This window comes from Lissotriton helveticus, chromosome 10 (genome assembly GCF_964261635.1).
Source record: "Lissotriton helveticus chromosome 10, aLisHel1.1, whole genome shotgun sequence".
NCBI classification, from domain to species: Eukaryota; Metazoa; Chordata; class Amphibia; order Caudata; family Salamandridae; genus Lissotriton; species Lissotriton helveticus.
Window position 1 is genome coordinate 1,103,317,121 of NC_136071.1, and position 22,657 is coordinate 1,103,339,777.

Below are 22,657 nucleotides of genomic sequence, written 5' to 3' on the forward strand. Positions count from 1 at the left end.
AAGTAGCCTATTGGCTACTATCCTTCTCTCCCATTAAAGCCCCTAAATTCAGTATTAAGGTGACCCCTGATGCCAGGAACTGAGATTTGACTGACTCCAAAAGAAGAAGGACCAAGAAGAGCCGGAGAAGCATGAAATGTGGACCAGAACCCGACTTGGCCCCAAACCCTGCCTGCCTGCTTGCTGTCCCGACAATTGTGAGAAGATGACTTGTCCTGCAGCTGTCACCTTCCAAAACCCTTGGAGAGCTGCTAGCACTTCATAAATCAGGCCAGCATCTCTCTTGGAGTAGAGGAGCTTCTCTTCCGTTTCCTGCAGGAACCGATCGCACGCTCCGCTCCACTGAACTGCTGACTCTGGACTCAACAACCCAGTAGCCAGCCAGGAGGAGGTGTTCCATGCTCCCAGAGTTCAGACCTGTCTCCCTAGCAAGTTACGAGATGCTAGACCCTCCAGGAGCTCTCCAGCACCAATACCTGGGGTACCAGACCCCTAGCAGCAGCCAAGACTTGTTGGTGGTCCAATCCAGACACCAACCTTACAGTGACCAACCAGCCAACAAGGGATGTCAGCACTGCAGAAGCCAGCCGAAGGATGGACCAGCTGTCCTGTTGTGTCCCCATCTCCAGGTCATCTCCGGAAGCAAGTACTTCTGACCGCCTCGAATGCGCTGGACAAAATACCACTGCACCGAGCCAGAGTTCGGCATGACTAACAGTGTAGACCCCCAGGACCAGAGCTCACCTGTGAGTTCCACCGGACTGGTCCCCCAGTCTCCACCTGCAGCCTCTTTCTGCAAGCCCTCAAAAACCAAGTGCCTCAGGCCACGGCAACCTACTTGACTAAAGACCACTGCACACGAGCTCCACAGCGCGAGTCCACTTCAACTGACCATGCATCCTGGCTCCAGAGGAGAAACAGTTGGAACACGGCGGCCTCAGTCACACATGTTCCAGCATCACAAGCGTAACCACGCTTGCCTTAATCACACATATGGTGGTTGAGGCATATGCATGGTCTAGTTGCTGGTTGGCTGGCAGAAGCAGGAAGAGGAAGGATCGGGAGAGGATGCAGCGCGGTGAGGTCAGTAGGGTTTTGGGGGTGGGGTAGTTTGTATAGGCTGGGGGTAGTTTTCATGGCTGGGCAGGACAGGGCTGTTTTCATGGCTGGAGGTGATCGGGAGTTTTATGGCTCAGGGTAGTGGACATGAAAGGGGCAGCTTTCAGGCTGAGGGGACAGTTGGGCTGGGGCAGGAGGGAGGTGCGTGAGTTTTAGGGTGTACAGGCTGGTTTTAGGCTCAGGGAGGGGGCTGGGGTCGGAGTAGTTTTTAGGGGGACGTGTTTCCTCTTTAAGCGGTATACGCAACAGACTTCATCAGGGCAATTCAATCAAAAGGTATGTTCATACGCCTCAGTCAAATGACCACACCGCATAATATAAAATATCATACAGTGTTTAGATGAATATCTTCAATATAGTTGACTCCAAAATCCAATAGGTATGAGTACACCAAATGTAAGCAAAATGTCACCCCACGTAAGGGGATTAACCTCACAATCTTGAGATTAATATCGTAGCAGTGTGTTGTCACAGTCAAGAAAACGGCGTTTATTGAATTTGTGTGTTCAAAAAATGAATAAACTCTACCCTCTGATAAGCCTAAATTGCTTGCCCACACTACCACAAAAGAAAGCATTTGGGATTATTCATTTAAACCCTGTAAGCCAATAAGGGCCGTTCGAATGTTCTACATAGTGTACCTCTACCGATTGTCATCTCATTATAGCATCAAAATGCTATTTAAATATTGTTTCAGGAAATTCCCTAGCAAATTGGTTGCATCACAAAGCCTTGTCGGATTTTAGCTCAGAAAACAGATGCCCAATATCCACGAGCAGTCTAATATATTAATTTGTCTTGTGGTTCTACTCGAGGAAACCAGTATGAATGATGGAACAAGCCTACTGTCTACTAGAAGTACATAATCTGGGTGCACCAACGGAGAATGATGGCATCTGGCTATTTATCACATATGGGATTCATGGCCGGCTTTGCTAGACAATACCCATTTCCAAACATCATGTGGACTTAGACTAATTCACTGAAAAGACTAGGCAAAACCTTGGAACAATACGACACAAACACAATGTCTGAATATAAATGTAACTGTAACTCACCAATACTATGCATCCAATATTGGTCAACAAAAGTTCCCCAAGCCTCCTCTTCTTCAGAGGAACTCTGATTTATGAGTTTTAGTTCTAGCCTGAACAGAAGTCACTGCAGTTGAAAAGCTAAAAACAAACCAGCCTAAGTAGTTAGTAAACAGGAGAAATAATCAGATACCTGATTGAGAAGGCCCAGGTCCTTCAGAAATCGTCCAAGTGTTTCGTAGAGATCAGCCAGGCAGGCCATGCTCTCCTCTCCTTCACAGTTCTTTTCATACTGCTTCAGTGAGTCAAAATATTCAGCTGCCATTGAGTTTTTATCTTTTCCAATAAAGTGCCAATAGCTCAGTAGCTCAGCAAAGTAACCCCTAATCAACATAAAACAAATCACGAGATATTAAAAGTATGTTCTGCAAAAAGAGGGATTTCTTTAATTGGTCATAATTCTTGAATGGAAAAACAATCCTCCAGTATCCAGTAACTCCTATACTCCTTGTTCGTAGTCTCTTTGCTATTACTATCAATATAAACATGACACACACACTGTAGACAGATCCCCCAAGTAATGCCTACACGGGCTACTATCAGTACTTACGAAGGCATCAATCCAATATTAAATTACTACCTTTTGACTCTTACTGGTCAAACAATGCATAACGATTTGTTTGTTTCAAACTAACAGATTTGGAATTGTGATTGATGATTTCAGAGAAAGGGCATTAACTGATGATATCCATATGACGAGAATGAAGAAGTTTGATGACGATTGACATGACTTGTGCAAACTTGTGTAGAGCTTGTCACATCCTCCACAAGTGGCGTCATATTGAACACACTATCTGGAGAAGGCTGACAGACTTGAGTTGGACTCTATGATATTTGTTTCTGGCGGTACCATGTGTAACAGATGATGTACCTATTTCAATATCGTCTCCAATATATCAATAATGTGGGTTTGCTCTATTTACCTACATAATAGTTACCTCTTTTCATCCTGTGTGTGAAAAACTGTTGAATATGAAACTTACAACTGTGAGCCCTTTATATGATTGTATCTTCGCTCAGCCCCACGCTTTTCAACATCTACATGGCCGCCATCGTCTGACAGCATGGACTCCGCATAGTATCCTACATCCTCTCCCTTATGAAGGAACCCAACACCACCAGACTCAGCTTCCAGGAAGGAATGAAAGGCGTTGCATCCTGGATGAGCAGCAGCTGCCTGAAGCTCAACTCTGAGAAGACGGAGGTCCTTGTTCTCAGACCCACCCCTCGGCATGGGACAACTCCCGGTGGCCCACCCCCCCTTGCCAATCCCCCCTCACACCCATGGACCACGCCCGGAACCTCGGCATCATACTCGACTCCTCCCGGACTATGACATGACAGATCAACGACGTCTCCTCCACGTGCTTCAACACCCTCCGCATCCTCCGCAAGACTGTGAAATGGATCCCCCCCCGTATCCAGAAAGACCGTCACCCATGACAAATCCCTGCGCAAACACCAGACCATCCATAACACTGCTGCCAGACTCGTCCTCAGCATCCCACGACATGACTACATCACCCAGCACCTACGTGACCTCCACTAACTCCCCGTCGAGAAGAGAGTAATCGTCAACCTACTCACTCTCACCTACAAATCCCTCCACAACACCAGACCCCAGTACCTCAACAAAAGAGTCTCCTTCCACGTACCCAAGAGAAACCTCTGCTCTGCTGACCTCGCCCTCGCCGAAACCCCACGCATCCGCAGAGTCAGAACGGGTGGAAGAGCCTACTCCTTCATGGCAGCAAAGACCTGGAACAAGCTCCCATTCAACATCAGACGTTCCTCCACCCAGCACACCTTCAGGAAGAGCCTCAAGACATTGCTCTTTGGCTGAATTAGAGCTGCTCGCGCTCCCCCCCTCCACCTCCCCACACCCCCCAGCAGCTTGGGACCCTCATGGGTGAGTACTGCGCTTCACAAATCCCCGATTGATTGTATGAAACTAATACAATACTTTTTTTAAATGTAGGAATTACAGTGGCTTACACCTCAAGCCTTTCTATGACAAATTCCGATTGCCCCTGACAAAACCTAGCCTAATCATTGACACTCCTGTGGTATAGTGCCACAGAGACATCAATAACAAAAAACACTAAACTGACCTCTATAGTTACAAGTTTTTCCACTTCTTGAAAGGCCTAGTAACAGTTATTTTGATGCCATGTCAGAAGAAAGGATAATCTAAAAAGACAGACACAAAGGCGACTCAAAATTCTTAGCAACAGAAAACTTATTTGACTTGTATCGATCAAACTGCAAATTCTACCCACACAGCCATATTTTTGTTTAAAGCAACTGGTGCAATTACAATTATTGGGGTTCCAGTCACGAACATTTTAATCTAGTTTGTGTGACTAGGAATTTGGGGTGTTTATATATAAATTAAAATACAAGATTAGCACTTCATATTATATGTTGGTGTTCACCTCTGAATAAAAATAAATTAATATTGGTTACCCGTAATCAAGCGAAACTGGTCTCCTTTTAATATTGAGTTCAAATTGTTCTTGCTTTTTGTGATTTTAATAATTAATAATGTGCATTTATTTCCTGTTTTATTTGACTTGCTCCATCTTGTATAAGATAACAAGTTTATCAAACAACAAAATGTCCCAATGCTATTACTGCAGGGAGAGTGTAGGCAATTTCAGATAAAATAGCGCTCCAGCCAAAATTTGTATAAGTCATATTGCAAGTCTAGATCAAAAGGCCTGATAGGATATACTCTGGCTTTGAGACTCTAATAGGGGTCCAGATTAAAACAACACTCTAAGTCCCTGCTGACAAAGGAGGATTTGATTTCCAGACTGTTACAGTTGTCATCATGAATTTGGCTCGGTACTACCAACAGTTGATGACTCGCCTACCACTGTGGATGGTGCTGGATCAGCTGGTGGAAGATGCTGGGTGTGTGCAGTCAGGACATGGCTGGCTCTAGCACGTCTATGGTAGCTTGGAACACACTTTGCCATTGTTCTCAGGCACTGATTGCACACTGCTGCCAAAGGGGTGTCAGGTCTCCTACAGAGTCTGCAATCTTTAAAGTCAAGGGAGCTAAGAATTGGCATCATGAGGAGGAATAGTGCCTACTGCAATCCAGCAATAGAACATTTTGCAATGTTGATTTTGGATTGAAATCAGCTCTTTCTCTCTGTGAAAATGGAGAAAAGCCAAGAATACCATTTCTGTCACCATTTGTCTTTGGTTGGGATAGGCAACAATATTGGGACACATTTCTCACTTAGGTGGTAGTATGTACTAAAGTGTTCACAGCAGCTGTTTGTCACATTTCTTGAACTAATTCAAGAAGGAACTAAGCATGTAGGGCAGCCTTTTCCCTTTGTCAGGTGATCGCATCATTAGGTGGCCTGCCACTGGTTCGCTCCTTCATTTGGAGTGGCATACAGACATTTTGCTTGAAGGAAACGGTAATCTCAAACACCTAACTCGTTGGGTCAGATTGTCACATCATTGGCTGCTATCTCAGACAAATAAGTTCCAGTACAACTTTCTCTAGTTATAGTTCATAACAGACTCTCTGATTCTATACTGAAGGCACCTCAAAAGAGCTGACCACAGGATGTAGATTGGTAGGCAGACAGCACACCTCTCTTGGCTAGCAATGCCCACATTCTTTGTTAAGGTGCTGCTTCTTGCAAACCACTTCTGACTTTTAGTGCAATGAACAAAAGGCGTTCAACTGAAAGTCCTGTTGAGTCAAATCAAACAAACAACAACCCAGCTACACTCAGCTGTGCAGTGGGAGTATGAAAAAATGAGCAGTAATAGGGCATGCAAAGGAACATAAGGAGTTTGTTGCTTAAAGGCCTATGATATCTGACATTACAACAAGGGGTCCCCCAATCACTCAAACGCCACATCACACTACATGTGCACAAACATCTCAAACTCCAAGGGAAGTCACGAGTGTAAGCACATTTAGTAGAGCTTTCCAGATTTCACTGCACATAAAAAGACCTGTACCCCGCTACTATCAATCATCTCCTCACAAGCAATAGTCACGCTATGGCCTGGATTTGGAAACAGTTGTTATCTTTGTTAAATGTCAATTTAATTTGGGTGAACCCGTCTCCAGCTAAGTTGAGTATTTTGGTGGAGAGCAGTAAGTAGCAGAAATCAAGTAGAACACTTGCCAGGGTGATTGGGATGTGTATCTTTTCTGAAGAAAAACCTATGGAACAGTCAGTAACACACTGGATTCAGGAGCGGACCAGCACATGTACAGCCAGTCAACTTCCCACTGAGCCAGGGAAAAAAATATTTCAGAAACAAAAGCACTATTTTTTGGCCACCTGTCAACAGCACCTTGGAGTGTGAAGAAGATTCAACAAGCTCAAGAGTTTGTTGTGACAGCTTGGTGTCTCCTTAATTTTGTTTCTTGAATGATTCCATCAATCCTAGAATTCTTTAGAATTTGGAGCTCTTTGAAAAGTGACTAAATACCCTTCAATCCTACAGCCAAATCACGGGGTTGTAAAACAGTGAGTTGAAATCAAGTTTTTGAAGGATCCCAGATAAGAGTCTTGTAAACGATTTAAATACTGGACGTCACCTAGTTCTCTCAAGTAGTAGTCCTGGATGTAGAGATGGGTTAGTAGAAACAATTGTAGAGAGCTGGAATGGGGCTATGTTGAGCTAAGCTGTAATACAGAAGGTTAGGGACATCTAAGTGCAGAAACCATTTTGCTACAGACTACTTTGTCGAATGAAGGGCTACACAACAATAGCTGCTTCAGATGCCAAAATGGGTTACCACATTTTCTCTACAGTGAAACACTACCAAAACAGTTTTTCCTTGCTTATGCTGGCCACTTCTCACCCCTTACACAGTACAGTCCAGTCTTGAAAGACAACCAATATCTTCAATTAAGATACACTTTATTATGGTTTGCTGTTACAAAAAAAAAACGCTTTATCGTAGACCTCGATTTGGGTCTTTTAACAATGAGCACTAGAATTTTCAACTAACTCTGCCTTCTGTGGAAGGTTAACACACTTATTCAACAAAGATTTATGCACAATGGTTCTGGTAAATACTCACCAGTTAACAGTGTTATAGCAGAACTTTCTAATGGCCCCCCTATCAAACCAATAGACCACTCTACAGCAAGGTTGGGTACCAGAGGAGAAACATCTGACATCTTTCCCCACTTCCCTTTAATCTTCGCAGGCCCCTCTTACCTTTATAAATGGCAAATCCTCTAACTCTATCCACCTTGGTCAATCCTCTTTCAACCCTCTTACATATCAATTGCTAAAATTAGTAAGGGCAAACCATCTCTTCACCTAGGAGATCCAGTGGAATTAAAAAAAAAACAGAACTCTAATAAACATTTCTCTTGGTCAGCTCTCAAAACTGGAAACAAATTGTCAAAGGACACTTTCTAGCAGCCAAACTGTAAGAAATGTAGAAAACTTTAAAGATGCATCTCTGCACAACACAACTTACATATAGGTACACTACCGGTGCCTTGCAGTTCTCCCTATTTACTTCATGTTCCAAAAGGAGGGCATTTTTTGTGCATCACTGAAGATACATGCACTCAAATTAGCACAATAATAAAAAAAAAAAAGATAATAAAATAATAAATACATCGGTAATCCATACAGATTGTTCATTCCTTGTCTGACTGATGGAAGTGGGGGAGATATCCTCTCTGAAAGCAATGCTCCTGATTTGGTCAGGCCTACTAGGAGTTCGTTGGCTTCTTTGTATGGCTGAGAAGACTCAAATTTCAATGGGCAAGGAGTGGATCAAAGGATTTGTTTCATTACTATTTAGAATTTACATTGTTGCAAAGACTTTGTTGTGAGAGGAAAAAAGTTTTTTCAGCAAATGGAAAGTTGCTAAACTCTTCATGAACAAATTTGTAATTACAAGAAACACTAATACATTAGGTTCCAATTTATGAAATATTAGTCTAAAGCAGATCCCAAACCCACAACCAGTGCAGATGCATACTCCTGTGAAAAATCATACAAAATACTGAAAAGGTCTTTCATCAAGGTATGCAGACTTTACTCCACATGCTCTTCTTCGCCGGTCATTTTCCTGCCCGCACCTCATTGCCATATTATAAAGAGGAAGGCGAAGAGGACGATAGTACAAAAAAACAAAAATAAGAGGGGAGAAACAGGGATACGGGAAAGTAACCCTGGTAAACAAAACAAATACATCAGGGGCAGAGTACAAAACACTCTTTCCAAGACAAAAATATAAAAAATGTGAGGACAAACACCCACAACACGGAGTAGGCCGCCACCTCGCAAGTGGTTAGCAACCTGCTACCAATCAGCAATTCCTGACTGCCACAAAAAAAAAACAGACACACAGGGAAAAGCAGCACCTAAAATAAGTTGGTGTGGAGTGGCAAAGTCAGTACCATTGGGCAGCCTGCTTGGAATTCAGTTTTTTTTACATTATAATGGTACTGTTTCAAGATGGCTACCAAGGTGACTCTTGACAAAATGGTGCGACTTTAATAACTAATAGAAACAAAACACTTCCAAGATGGTTGAGACATTGCATCACTTTGCATCTAGACACACAGTGGTGGCCATCTTGGAACAATAAAACTATAATAAACAATGGAAAAAAGAACTTAAGGATGGGTACCTCATGGTTTTGAGTTTGCTAATGATTTTGCTACAATAGTACAAGCCAGGACTCACAGTGGTAATTGGCTGAGGGTGGTGTGGGGTCATGTCTATTGTGTTAAGTCTGCAATGAAGAGCTTACAGATGGAGGAAAGAGGGCAGAATTGGAGGGCGACACAGGCCAGATTAAGAGCAGAGGAGCAAGTGGAAAGAAAGGGAAAGGAGGAGGGAGGAGAGCGAGCTGCAGGACTGAGAAAGTAGACTGAATGCAAGCCAGGGAGAGAGTAAAAGGGAAGAAGTTAAAGGAGGAAGAGCCATGCACTTCCATCAAGTGCAGAAGTAAAATGCCACAGAAACAGGGTCGAAGGAAATAGTCCCCTGACCTCAGCAGTGGAAGGTTACAACTCATCCAGTCAAAAGCCAAGCACATGAATATGGATGGCAGACATCCAACAAGAAGCAGGGAGTTGAGACAGCTCAAACTTCCATTAGATGATGAACAAGGGTAAAATCAAAGAACTGCATAAAATCCTGTCTGCTGATACCACATAGGGAGGTCAAGGATTGGATGCTGAGAAGGTTTGTTAAGTCTCTTCCTTCATCATCTGAGTAATGTGTGACTCTTCCAAGAATCCACCCTGCACTTAGATATATATGTGAAAGGTGTCATGTGTCCACATAAGAGGTCCCAGTAAAGCGGAAAAAACTCATGGGTGATAACTTCTGTGGCAATCTTTGAGTTCACAATTGAAGCTGAAGAGTAATGCAGAAGTAAATAAGCTATCCATCAAGCTCCCCTTGACACCAGGAAAAGAGCCAACCAAGGAAATCAGAAAAATCCAAAGAGAAATACAGCTGCAAAGGAGCAATACTTGGAGACAAAAATAGTAGTTAGTGGGAAATAAATGCATTTGAAAATAAGGGGACATCATTCACTTGTAAAAACCTAATTTATATATGTTTCAAAGAGGAACTGACATCACAAGAAAGACTCACCTTCATCTTGGATTGGGAATCTCAAACAGAATCCTCTGATTAGAACACTGTCTGGAAAGGGTGTTTTACAATGCTTGAACGTGCCACTATCTACTAATTCATAGCACTGGCTTGGCATGCAATGAAGCCCGACTATGACAGCTTTTGCCAAATGCAGAACTCCGCTATCCAACTGCTGTTCTTCACATTTGATACCCCCTGTCAGTCACGTAACACCAATCTGAGATACTGTGTCAGTGGAATGAACAGCTAAGTTCTCAATGTGGTGGTCTGCTCCATGACACCTGATTGCCAGTACACACACAATGCCTACTCAAGAGACCTTGCAACCTCTGGTAAACTCTCAAAGTGGATATAACAAGAAGAGAACAACCCAGAAATATTTTACAAAAACACTCGTTGGTGGCTTGATCGCATGCTGGACACTGACAAACTATGTGCATTGATGTGCTTCCTGTGGAGAGAGTCTTGGAACCATCTCAGAGTATCTTTGCATGACATCTCACATGTTCGAGATCACAACGCATTACAAAAGCTGCAAAAAAACAACATTAGCACTCTAACGATTACTGATATATAGAATAAAATGTACATTTTAATGAGGTGCTCACCATTCTAAGATACTCTGTATGGATCTTCTAAAGAAATGCATCCTTCAAATCACCCTAAAAGGCGCTGTAAGTTATGGCTTCGTATGCATACTACACCTGTGACCTAAGCACAAGTCCTTTGCGTTGTAAATACATGCTAATACATGGTGTGAAGACGGTCTCACCTCTTGTAAAGATTCTGTGATACAAATAGATTTAGAAGACAATGGTACAGCTTCTGCTTTTTGCCCTGCTGCTGGAAAAGCCAGGGAAGTTCATCGGCACTTCTCCAAGTCACTCTGTCTTGGCTAAGTGAAAGAAGTAGAGACATTCAGTCACAGATTTTCTCTGAACTCCTTTGAAATCTTCTACTTATTATGAAAGACAACAAGCAAGTATACAAAAATAGTGTGAACCAGGTAGTCTAGTGTAGTCATTCATGTTTGGCTGAAAATAAAAATGCTGTAATTTGATTCTTTCATCCAACTTGTGTCAAAAAATACATTCCACCGCTGAAACCTTTGAGGGACCTGTACAATAGACTAAATAAACATTGTCGACGTGTAAATATTACAGGGTGTTCAGGATTAGTCCAGTTTCAAATAAGAAAGTCTGGTTATTCTATAGAATGTTTGTTAGAAACAGCCAGTGGCTACAGAGTACAAATTATAAAATTATACACTTTTAAGAAACTTCAGTACTCCTACATCACAGGTGCCATTGAAACTTCTCTGCACCATTCATGATTCCCCTAGACATTTTGTACAATTAAGAGCTGGGTCACAGAGAATTAAAAAACAATTGTCTTGCTCCACAATGTACAGCAGAAATGTTAAGAGATCAGAGCCCAACAACAGAGCATTCATAATTCACATCCTATTACAGTGGTGGCACACTCTCTAAGTACTCCTGGATTCTATCTTAACCTCAGAAAACCAGACATTCTTTCATGATATCAAGACACACTAGGAAAACAAAGTGACATCAATCTGCTTGGGTTTATGATGATCATTAGTATTAATAATGATAATTGAAAAACAAGGTTTCACGGATGGAGGGTATCAGCACCAAACAATGCACGCTAAATGTATCTGTGCCAAAAGGGGTGCAAAAGTCAAAAGCACACTACCAAGCTTAACCAAGGAGTAGCCGAAATAAGACTGCTGATAAAAAGTCTCTTTAAACAGAGGAGAGAAATAGCTTATTCTCTCTCTTATGGAATATGATCACACTTTTAGCCTACCTGTTCCAAAGATAGATTCAGCTAAGTATCACATACCTGAGCTGCGTTGTGAAGTAGCTGATCAGTTTTTCTCTGTAGTCAAAAATAATGTTTGGGCCATCACTCATGTACTCCAATCTCACTGCTTCCCAAGCCTGAAATAAATTTGAGGTAAAGAAATTTCAGAACCAAGGACCAGACTACAGGAATATGCCTTAATGTATCTTGCTTTCAAGAAGTTGTCAACATTTGTATGGTCCTATTTGTATATTTAATTCAGATGTTTTAGTTATCGCCAAACATGCCCGCTTGCAGATAATTGAGAGCATTTCCTTGCACTATCATTTCATTTTGGGAAGAGTAGGAAAGTCATTCTTTTGCCCTGATCACCCTCATTTTTTGACTGATGCTGGTGGCTACGGACTCTGCAAGTGTCCTTCGTTCTGCTAACCAGGCCCACAGCTCTGTTCTCTAAAGCTATATGGTAAATGGTATACTTCTAATTGGTAAAGATAACCTACCTGTAAGTCCCTAGGATATGGCAGGGCATTTAGGTTTAGAGATCCCAGTGGACTTAATGCACTTAAGAATGCACTGCTGTGGTGTCTGGTGTGGTTTTAAAGCCAGGCCTGCCTTGTAGGCTGGTTTTAAAATAAAACCGCGTATAAGTTCGACTTTAGGACTTTGGAAATACTTTCAATTCTAAACTACCTTTTTATTAATGTAAATGTCACCCCTGAGGTCTGCCCTAGGTGCCCCAAGGGCAGGTTGCATAGTTATACAAAGCAGGGACAATATAAAAGTGTTTTACCCTTCTAGGACAGATAAAACAGATAAGTGTTGTTAGCCCCATAGGCTAAAACGAAAAGTCTTTATTAAACTTAATAATGTCCATCTTTGCGTTGGAGCGAGCTAGCAATATTGTTAAAAGTATCAAAATAATGGTTAAAATAAATCCAACAACTTGTCACTTTCATATTTATCATAACCATTACAGGAAAGTACTTTTAGAACTTAATATCATGAAGTTACCCAAGGCAGCCCTGTAGCAGTCTCTTCTGACGGGTCAGCCTTTGATAGCCTGAGCTAGTTGCTACCTGAACAGGCCTGGGTCTGAAACAATAAAGCCATTTGGTGGGAGGAGATATGCTTTCTGGAGAAGCCAGGGAGAGGAAGATATTGTTAATTGTAATTGTTTAAATTAACCGAACAATACATGTTCTTCTTCAGGGACAGGAAGGGACTGGGGATATAAACTGGACTTCAAAGGCAGGGGAACAGACATCACTGGACTCAGCTAAACCTCAGCTTCCTGGTTTCCTAGCCAGTTGGGAGCCCCCCCCCCACCCCCCCAAATTAAATTAGGGGAGGGGCTGGATGGTAGCCACACCTTTGGGTTGGGTTACACAGACACACACACGCCAAGGAGAGATTTTCTCCATTTTGATATTTGGCAAAACAGTACATTCTAGGAAAGAAATGTGCCACACTTCATAGAAAGTGGTCATAGCAGAAGGAGGTAACTTGACCCATATTGGTTGGACCCCCCTCATGCCAGCCCCAAATGGAGGGTAAATATGGGAGAGCTGCAGGAGCTCCTCAGAACACTGCCTGGAACAAAAGAAGCCTGACTGCCCTTCTGGGCCCTTGGACTGCACCAACAAAGGCTTGCGCTCAAAAGAATTGCACCCGCTGCACTTTCAAGGCTCTGCAAAGAAATAACTGTGCCGGACTAAAAGGAAAAGGAGTGAACTCCCTGATCAGCAACAGGTACAACAAAGCTGCAAGAAGTCACCTGCAAGCCCAAAAGGAGGATCACTGCAGCTGACCAGTTGCAACTGGATTTTTCCTGGATGTGAAGGTGCATGGGAGGTGATGGAGTCCTAGCCCCCAAGAGTCGATCCAGAGCTCCTGAAACCTTGGCTGATGCCACTGGACACTTCTCTCCCCCAAAAGAACTAACAAGGAACATGATCTACATAGAAAGACATTTTTCTGCAAGATTTTGCAGAAAAACTCCAAGAGAAAACCGGCTCGATGATTAGAGTCAAGCTGACACTGTCGACTGGCGAATCAGCCTGACCGCACTGGTTTGCCCCGCTGAAAGCTCTGCAGCTCCTCAACGATGAGGACAAAGACTTCTAGAGAGTCACTAAGGCATCTCGCTGCTGCAGGCCGCTGTTGTTGACTCGAACTTCGGATTCGAGAAGCCCAAGGACCCGACGACGAGCCCATCAACAAGAAAAAAGCTCCAAGAAAATTACTAAGTCGAAAGGTAAAATTTTGACCAGAACCTAGCACTCGGCATACCCAATCCACGGTCCATCATGGTCAGCCTAAAACTTTTACTCTGTACCCAGTCCAGCGTGACCAGATAGCTGTGAGTGGCACTTATGCCTTTTGGTGCTAGAATGCAAACTTTTTTATTGAATCTTTAAAAATTCATCTCTGGTTCCTTGCATTATATTTTTGTCATTTGTATGGCACTCTAAAGATAAAAATATTCTCTATTGTTATAAATCAGTCCTGTGTCTTTTATTTAGTTACTGTGTTGGTGATATTAAATGCTTTACACATACCTGTCTTCCAAGTTAAGGCTGACTGCTTGTTTGCCAAGCCACCAAATGTTGAGCAACGATTCATTTATTGAGACTTGACTGGACCTAATAGTGATTGTGGTACCATTACCAGCTGAAGGTGAATACCCCCACCTACTATTAATGCACTTCCCTACATGAAGCTGTTAATTTCCATATCGAGAATTTCCTAACATTTTTAGCTAAATTTCCAAATTCACTTGACTAAAGATTGAGATTTTAGGATGGCTAAATCAACACTGTTTGAATTAGCTAGCATAAGATATAGTTATCATTTGTTGACAGCCCGGGTCTATGAGAAATCATATTTGGCAGGGGTTATGTTAGCTTCAGAAGTATTTATATTATTAATTCAATCTGTTCAGTTACAGCATCACCAACCAAAGTTTTACATGGCTGACTTGCAACTCTCAAGATTCACTCAGTTAACTTTATGAATGCATGAGGCTGATTTCCTTCTGACACTTAAGCATAAGTCACTCTAGCAAAATATCTTTAATGAAACATTTGGAAAATGTTTCTTGAAATGATCCATATCATCAAAGACGATTCACTGTGCAACACAATGACTTCTCTCGTCCTGGAAAGGTCCTAAGCGTCCACTTAACACTAAACATATTAATGAACTGTATGCAAGTACATGGAAATAATTTTGAATATCTATTCTTAAAGACGCATCACTTTAATAATTGATGCCAATTCTTTTACTTAGCAAGGAACAATTTATGTCTGAACAGTTAAAATGATTGAATCAATTAATCAAACCTCAAAGGGCATTTGAGCAGAGTGCAGGCAGCACGGGTGGACACCAACAACCTTTACACATTTATAGTCAATAGTTTTGACACAGTGAAAAGAACTCTGCACCCAGCTCAGCCAATTTAGAGGCTGAAAATGTGGGCTACACTTGCTGGTATGGGCCAACAACCGAGGCATTGTGTGGCATGGCATGGCATGCCATGGCATAGAGAGCCTGGCGGAAACCTATGTTCATCATATGCGGATAACTTTCCTCTTCTAAAAATAATACTGCTGCAAGGGTTTGCGGGGAGACCAGTGGGAAGAGCATGGAAAGGATGGTGGGTGCAGTGAATGGTTAATGAGTAAGGACAGTAATCGTATTAGGGAGAATGTACCAGATAGGGTTGGCACAGACGAGAGGTGTTGCTGAAAAATGATGGGCAAGAAAGGAGAGAAGAATAGGATGAAAGAGGAGGTTTCGCAGTGTGGGACAGGGAGCGTTGTGGGGCATGCACCTTTTTTCAGGGGAGCGGATACCTTTTTTGGGCATATAGGTAAGAAATAACACCTGCAGCTAAATGTCAAGACTTACAATTTACCCAACAGTTGTTTGTAAATGGCAGGTGTGTAGATCTATCTGAAATACAATTAGCTTATTGAGAAATAAAAATGTACACATTTTGGACAGAATTTGTATTACTGGCTGAGCATTGCATGAGATTTGCCGATATCTCAGTCCATTATAGTAAACATGACAGAAAGGTTCAGAAGAACATGTGGACAGCGTGATGCATAATAGGTCACCTGAAGATGCTGAAATTTTAGCAAACCACAACCGTAAGTCAAAAGGAACATTCTGCTCAGATTGTGAATCAGGAATGCCAGAACCGGCCACGATAGCTCTGGGCAGAGCTCCATCAGCTCCGACTCACTCACTCCATTGTGGCTGACATGAATAAGACATAGAACCTAGAGTAAGAAAAGATGCAGAACAGGTGAACATGTTAAAGCCAGTAACACATACATTTAACATTCCAGCGACAGTTTCATGGCAATATGACAAGCACAACTTGTCAACTTAATGCTTTCTTTGCCCTTGTATGGGGTTAGGGTGTGACTGTATTGTTTCCAAAAGCTGATGTATTCAAAACAACGGTAGCACAATTTCACAACAATTAATCACAATGCTCACCAGTGCGAAACAAACCTGCACAGAGGGATGAGGAAAGAAGTCAGGAGCCACTCATTTATTATTCACTACTCCTTGAAGGAGCACCCCATAATGCTCTGGGAGAGCTATTTACATATTTCTTTAGCTTGGTGATATCCTTAGAAAGGGCAGGGGCACCACCAATTATTATGTTGGGAGGGGCTGCCTCAATAATAAAAAATTAGTAAGTTCCCTCGGTCATTAAATCTATGAGCCCAAGAGAACATGCCATATTTCTTTTTAATGAATCTTAGCTGGAGCTCTATGCTCTTCAGCTGGAGTAAAAGGCCCTCTTGTGTTTGTTTTTATGATTTCATTTTGTGGGCTGATAAATGTAACGGTAAAGATTCAGAGACATGTTGATTTTTGATTTTTTTTTAAAGCTAAAATGTTTGTTTCTTTTAATATTTTTTAACCCATAAAATGTATTCATAAAAGCTATGTTAAAAAAAAAACACAGACATGTTATTTATTTTTAATTTTTATTAGAACTGTATTAAACATTTTTATAGTAATCACTGTTAAACATTAGTAAAATATGCATTTGATTAACAATATTGGTGATTTTTGGACAAAAATGATAGATTTGCTTTATATATTTATAAGCTCATACCTTGATAAAATCAATAGGCCCACTTTTTGGGTCTGGCCTAGGCAGCGCTTGCGTTGGCTCTTCGAGACAGGCTGTATTCAGGAATGGACTTGAAGCTCCGCCCACTCTCCCCAGATATTTTTCATTAGCTTGTGTCATTGTCCTTTGCAAATGTTGGCTTCGGATTCATTAATAGGCTTGCTAGCTCCTTAGTACCACCTTTTCTGCATTTGTAACCTCCCATTAACACTTATGTTTTATTTACAGTTTGTGAGCACCATTTTCTTTAATGATTTTCTCTTACTGCAGGCATGACATGTGTAATAACTCAAAGGCACAAATGTTAGATAAGTAATAGTGTTTATTTTAGGCTCCCGCCAGCACGACACAGCAGTGACAGATGATGGTAAAATGGCCGTCGCTCCGCCACCAACTGTCGCAACACATTACGTAGGCAGCCAGCACGAGACCCGTGCCTCGCGCATTGCACACAGTAAGCGCGAGGCAAGCTGGCTCACTACATATCTCCTTTCCCTAAATAGAGAGAAAAGAAGAAATAGAAGGAGAGAGGAGAACAAAAGGAAAACAAAAAGGAAAGTGAGAAAATCAACGACGGAATCTAATAGGAACTCTGATGGCTCTGGTGCTCCTCCTCATCATAGAGGATTGAGGAGCGGAAGGCTGTACACTGGAATCACATGGGAAATTGTCACATGGAACATTTTTTGCATCATTAGAGTTCAACAGATTGTCTTCAACACTTTTAACTTTTACCACCTTGTTGACATTCCACCAGTACTGTCCATTGACACGAACAGCACTTCCACAGACTTTGTCAACCATAACAATATCACCGAACTTAGCTTCTCCTTTTTTTACAAACCCTTGTTTCTTTATCCTTATACAGTCCCCCACAGCGAATGCTCTGTTTTTCACCCGTTTCCTTTCATCAAAGTATTCTTTCTGTTTTGACTGTACTTTTTCATTTCTTTTCCTGACTTGTTCATCAATTTCTTGGGGAGAAGAATGGGATTTGAACCATTTGGACATCCAGGCAGGTCTAAATTCTGTGCATGGTTTCCTGCCCCTCAGTAGTTCAAAAGGAGGCACTCCCGTGGACGAATGTGGAGTGGTTCTGTAGAACCGTAGCATAGCCCTCACACTCTGGGGAACAGCTTTGTTGTGTTCAATAGCCCATTTAACACAATCACCAATAACTCTGTTAAGTCTTTCTATCAGGCCATTAGTTTGTGGGTGGTAAAGGGAACTTCTGTAGTGAGTGATGGCAGACTCTTTAAGGAACTCTTCTACCTCAGTGGACACAAACTGCACCCCATTGTCGGATATGATGGAAAGGGGAAAACCTTCTCTCATGAAAATTTCTTTCATGAAGTCAATGATCTCTTTAGAGTCAACTTTGGACACAAATTTAGCTTCTGCCCACTTAGAGTAATAATCCATCATCACAATGGCAAATTTGCATTGATGGGGTAAACTATGGAAAGGTCCTAGCACATCAATACCAAGTTTCTCCCACGGAGCACCTGGAAGAGGTATGGGCGTGAGCGGTGGATTGGCTGTGCGAAAACTTTTGTCACTAGAAGAACAAATTGTGCATTCTTGCACCATCGCATCAATATCTTTATCCATCTGTGGCCACCAGAAGTACTCTCTTACTCTACGCTTAGTGAGTGTGGCTCCCAGATGCCCTTCATGGGCCTTGGCTAAAAGTGTGGCTCTAATGTTTTCGGGGGGTAACAGTTTTTCAATCCTGAAAACTAAACCATCTTCAATAGAGAGTTCATCACTCACCTTCACATAGGGTTGTAAGACCACCCCCACATTTCTTTCTCTCGGCCACCCTTGGGCAATATACTTCTTCACTTCTTTAAGAACTTGATCACTTTCTAGAGCCTCCCTCCAACCTTCTTGTCCCACAGAACATACGTGTAACAATTCAACACTGGCAATAATACAGTCTTCATTATCATCATAACAACAATCATCATTACTTTGGATGGCCTTGTCTGTGGAGGGAGGTAAGCGTGACAAAGCGTCAGCTCTCACATTTTTTCCCCCAGCTATGTGGACAACATCAAAATTGTATTGTAGTAACTTAGATGCAAGGCGTGCAATGCGGGGAGTAGCACTTCGACCTTTTGCGTTGCCCAGAATAGACACTAATGGTTTATGGTCCATTTGAAGTGTGAATGTGCGTCCCCACAGATAATTTTTGAACTTTTCAATGCCCCACCAACATGCTAGGAGCTCCTTCTCAATCACAGAGTAATGCGTTTCCGCCTCTCTAAGTACTCTGGATGCAAATCCCACTGTGTGTTCATTAGGACCAACATCTTGTGTCAAAACAGCGCCCAAGCCAAAGTTACTGGCGTCAACAGTCAGAGTGCAAGGGACATCCTGTGCAAAAGGTTTCAAGGCACTGACAGTGCACAATTTATCTTTGTTCCATTCAAACGCTAGTTTGCACTCATCATCCCACACAAATTCACTTTTGTCTTGTAACAACTTTGAAATGGGGCGAATGTTTGTGGCATAGTCTTGGATAAAACGTGAATATAACTCTGTTAGGCCTAAAAGTGATTTTACTCCTGCTTTGTCTTTTGGAGCTGATGCGTCTACTATAGCTTGAACCAAACTCGGTTTTGGTGTGACACCATCGCTCGAAATGGTGTGGCCCAGATATTCCACACTGTCTTTAGAGAATACACACTTATCTCTCTTTAGTACAACTCCATGGTCTTGGAAAATTGACAACATTTTAGACAAAACAATGTCATGTTCCTGTTGATCCTTTGCATATATAAGGACGTCATCTTGAAATATGGCAACATTTTTGATTCCTTTGAGCAGATTGACCATGTCTCTCTGAAAGACAGAGGCTGCTGACGCCAGGCCAAAGGGCATACGGCAGAATTGATACAATCCAGATGGAGTGTTGAACGCAGTGAAGTGGCGTGAATCCTTGTCAAGTTCGATCTGGTGGTATGCAGAGGCCAAGTCAAGTTTGGTGAAAACCTTAGCCCCTGCAACTACACCTAGCATTTCCGTGATATTGGGTAATGGGTGCGAGTCCACCCAAATCACTTTGTTCAAACTGCGCAGATCAATGCAGATTCTGAGTTCATTGGTTTTTTTTCTTGCTACAACTAATGCCGAAGACCAATCCGACGATTCAATCGGTTCAATAACTCCTCTCTTTTGAATAGACAAAAGTTATTTTTCCAAGTCGTTGCGGATGCTGAAAGGTATACTCCTTATCTTGTGCTTGACAGGCACCGCATTATCTTGTGCTTGAACCCCTTGATCTTTCCAAGCTCTCCAGAAAACACTTCAGGGAAATTATTGAGAAGTTCTTCCACATGTGTTTGGTCGCGAATGACCAAAATCTGCTCTTTTGCTCCAGGGCGTAGCATCATGCTGAACAAACCTTGATGGAACCAACCAAGACTGTCCAATCCATTGACGGCCACATATATTTTCCCATATATGTGCCTGTTCTTGAACACCAAGACGTCTTCAAAATACCCTAGAAGATCAATGCTCCTCCCTTCATAGGATACAGGTTCTCGATCTGGTGGTTGCAGAGGACTATTTCCCCATTTCTTTTTGAATAAAGATTCACTGATCATTGTGATCCTGGCACCTGAATCTACTAAAAGTCTCAGATTTTTATCTCCAACACCAATGATCGCATATGGATCAACACAGTCATTTGGATCACCCGTTATTATGTTTCCTTCTTTTACCACCAGAACCATGTCTTTAAGTTCACAGAGGGTGTCATCACTGTCACTGTCACTCGAGTCCTTGACACATGCGACTTGACTTGGACTTTTCTGGTTTGTCTGGCATACTTTGTCAAAATGCCCCAACTTCCCACATTTTCGACATGTGGCATTCCTCGCGGGACATGGCCTTCCACTTCTAGCATGTGAAGGATAACCACACCTGAAGCAGATATCTGTTCTTTTGAAAAAATTATTCTGTTGAAATTCTCTTTTCTTCACCACATTTTTAAAGCGAACAGGAGTCACCATTTCAACATTTTTACTTTCAAGTTCTCTGATAGAGGATTGTGATGTTTCAATACTTTTTGCTATACGGATGGATTCATCTAAAGATGGATTTTCCAAGGACAACAACTTTTGTCTGATAGATTTATCCAGGCATTTACTAATGAATTGATCCCGCACTAGTTGTTCACTGAAATGTTCAAATTCGCACTCTGCTACCATTTTCCTCAAAGCGGTAATATACGTGTCAACATCTTCCTCAGTTTTTTGCGCTCTCTTAAAGAATTTATGTCTTAAAACAACGACACTGGGTTGCTTGTCATACCTTATTTTCAGTTTTTTAACAGTGTTTTGATACTCATCAGTTTCTTCACCACCTTCATCAACAACTTCAGGTAAGTGTTTGAGTGTTTCTCTTCCTTCAAAACCCAGTGAGTGAAGAAGTAAAAATCTTTTCCTTTCTGCTCTAAACCTGTGCGCACCCATGGCACTCAAATAGTTCTCAAATGCATCAAACCATTTTCTCCATGCCACAGGTGGTTCCCCTGGAGTATCTAAGAAGGGAGGCGGAGGGCGAATTGACTGCATCATTAGTTATTTTATGAAGAGAGCAAGTTGTATAACGTATGCCACTGTAGTTTCTTTTGCCAACACCCAGCAGATAAATAATTTTCAAGTAGAACAACAGTGGTTCAACATCAACCGGGTGAATACCTTCCATTGTACATAAAAAGAACAATTTTCCAGGGTCTGACAGTGACTGTATCCTCTATCATGTGTAAAGGTTTTATCCTCAAGTGTCAGTTCTCTTTCTATTTTCCTATTATTAATAAATTTTTTCGCTGTGTCATGCTTTAACTTTAGTTACTTCAATAGAGTGGTTTTAGCCCCAGCGGTGTTTTTCTATAAGTTAATTAAACATTTTGTGTTATGAGTCTCTTTTAAAGGGTTTTATCGATCATAAGCACACCACCAAATGGGTACTTCCCCTTTAAGATGAGATGGAAGGCAGCAGCTGGTGCCGGGAAGCTAATGAGGTAGGCGGCAACTTCCTCACGCTTTGACTTACGTGAGAATGCGCAGTCACAACCTCAGCGTCTCTCTTCGGTCAGAAAGAAGCAAAGGCAGATCCCGCGCTGATCGTCCACAGAGCCACTCTCATAAGAGGAATCCCACTTCAATATGCCGAAAACACGGAGATATTGCGGCCAACTTCTCTCAGCTTCGCTTTTCTTCTCCCGCCTTCATCCAAGGTAAAGCTTTATTTTTCCTGAAGAATCTTTGTGGGTCCGTTGCGGGAGCCAGAGCTGCTCGTCGCCAGTAATGAGTTGTAATAACTCAAAGGCACAAATGTTAGATAAGTAATAGTGTTTATTTTAGGCTCCCGCCAGCACGACACAGCAGTGACCGATGACGGTAAAATGGCCGTCGCTCCGCCACCAACTGTCACAACACATTACGTAGGCAGCCAGCACGAGACCCGTGCCTCGCGCATTGCACACAGTAAGCGCGAGGCAAGCTGGCTCACTACAACATGCTTTCCTGCAACGGTGCCCTCTTTGCTTGCCACAGGCGGTGTCCTGTGCTACTTACCAAAATCTTACAATATTGAAAAAATAGACTACGTGAGTCGCGACTAAGAAAAGAAAGGCACGGCTCGCCGAAGTCTATTTTTTTCAATATTGTATGCTTTTAGTAAGCAGCGAGCCACTGACGGCGTGGTGCGCTGCTTTCCAAAATCTTGCAATAATGAAAAAAATAGACTTCAATTAGACGCACATTTCTTTTCATCAGTGCAGCTCACTAAAGCTGCCTCCTCCTCTCCATTCGCTCCC

At 42.2% G+C, this 22,657-nt stretch overlaps 1 protein-coding gene across 2 annotated transcripts in view; it reads right to left on the reverse strand.

The window, feature by feature from the left end:
- Positions 1-22,657, reverse strand: part of NPHP3 (nephrocystin 3) — a 405,841-nt gene that overhangs the window by 119,500 nt on the left and 263,684 nt on the right. For both annotated transcript variants that reach the window (XM_078663854.1, XM_078663855.1), the window contains 4 exons: positions 15,791-15,955; positions 11,706-11,803; positions 10,612-10,734; positions 2,347-2,536 (listed from right to left, as the gene is read on the reverse strand). In XM_078663854.1, coding sequence (XP_078519980.1) covers positions 2,347-2,536; positions 10,612-10,734; positions 11,706-11,803; positions 15,791-15,955 — 576 coding nt within the window. The remainder of the gene's footprint in view (positions 1-2,346; positions 2,537-10,611; positions 10,735-11,705; positions 11,804-15,790; positions 15,956-22,657) is intronic.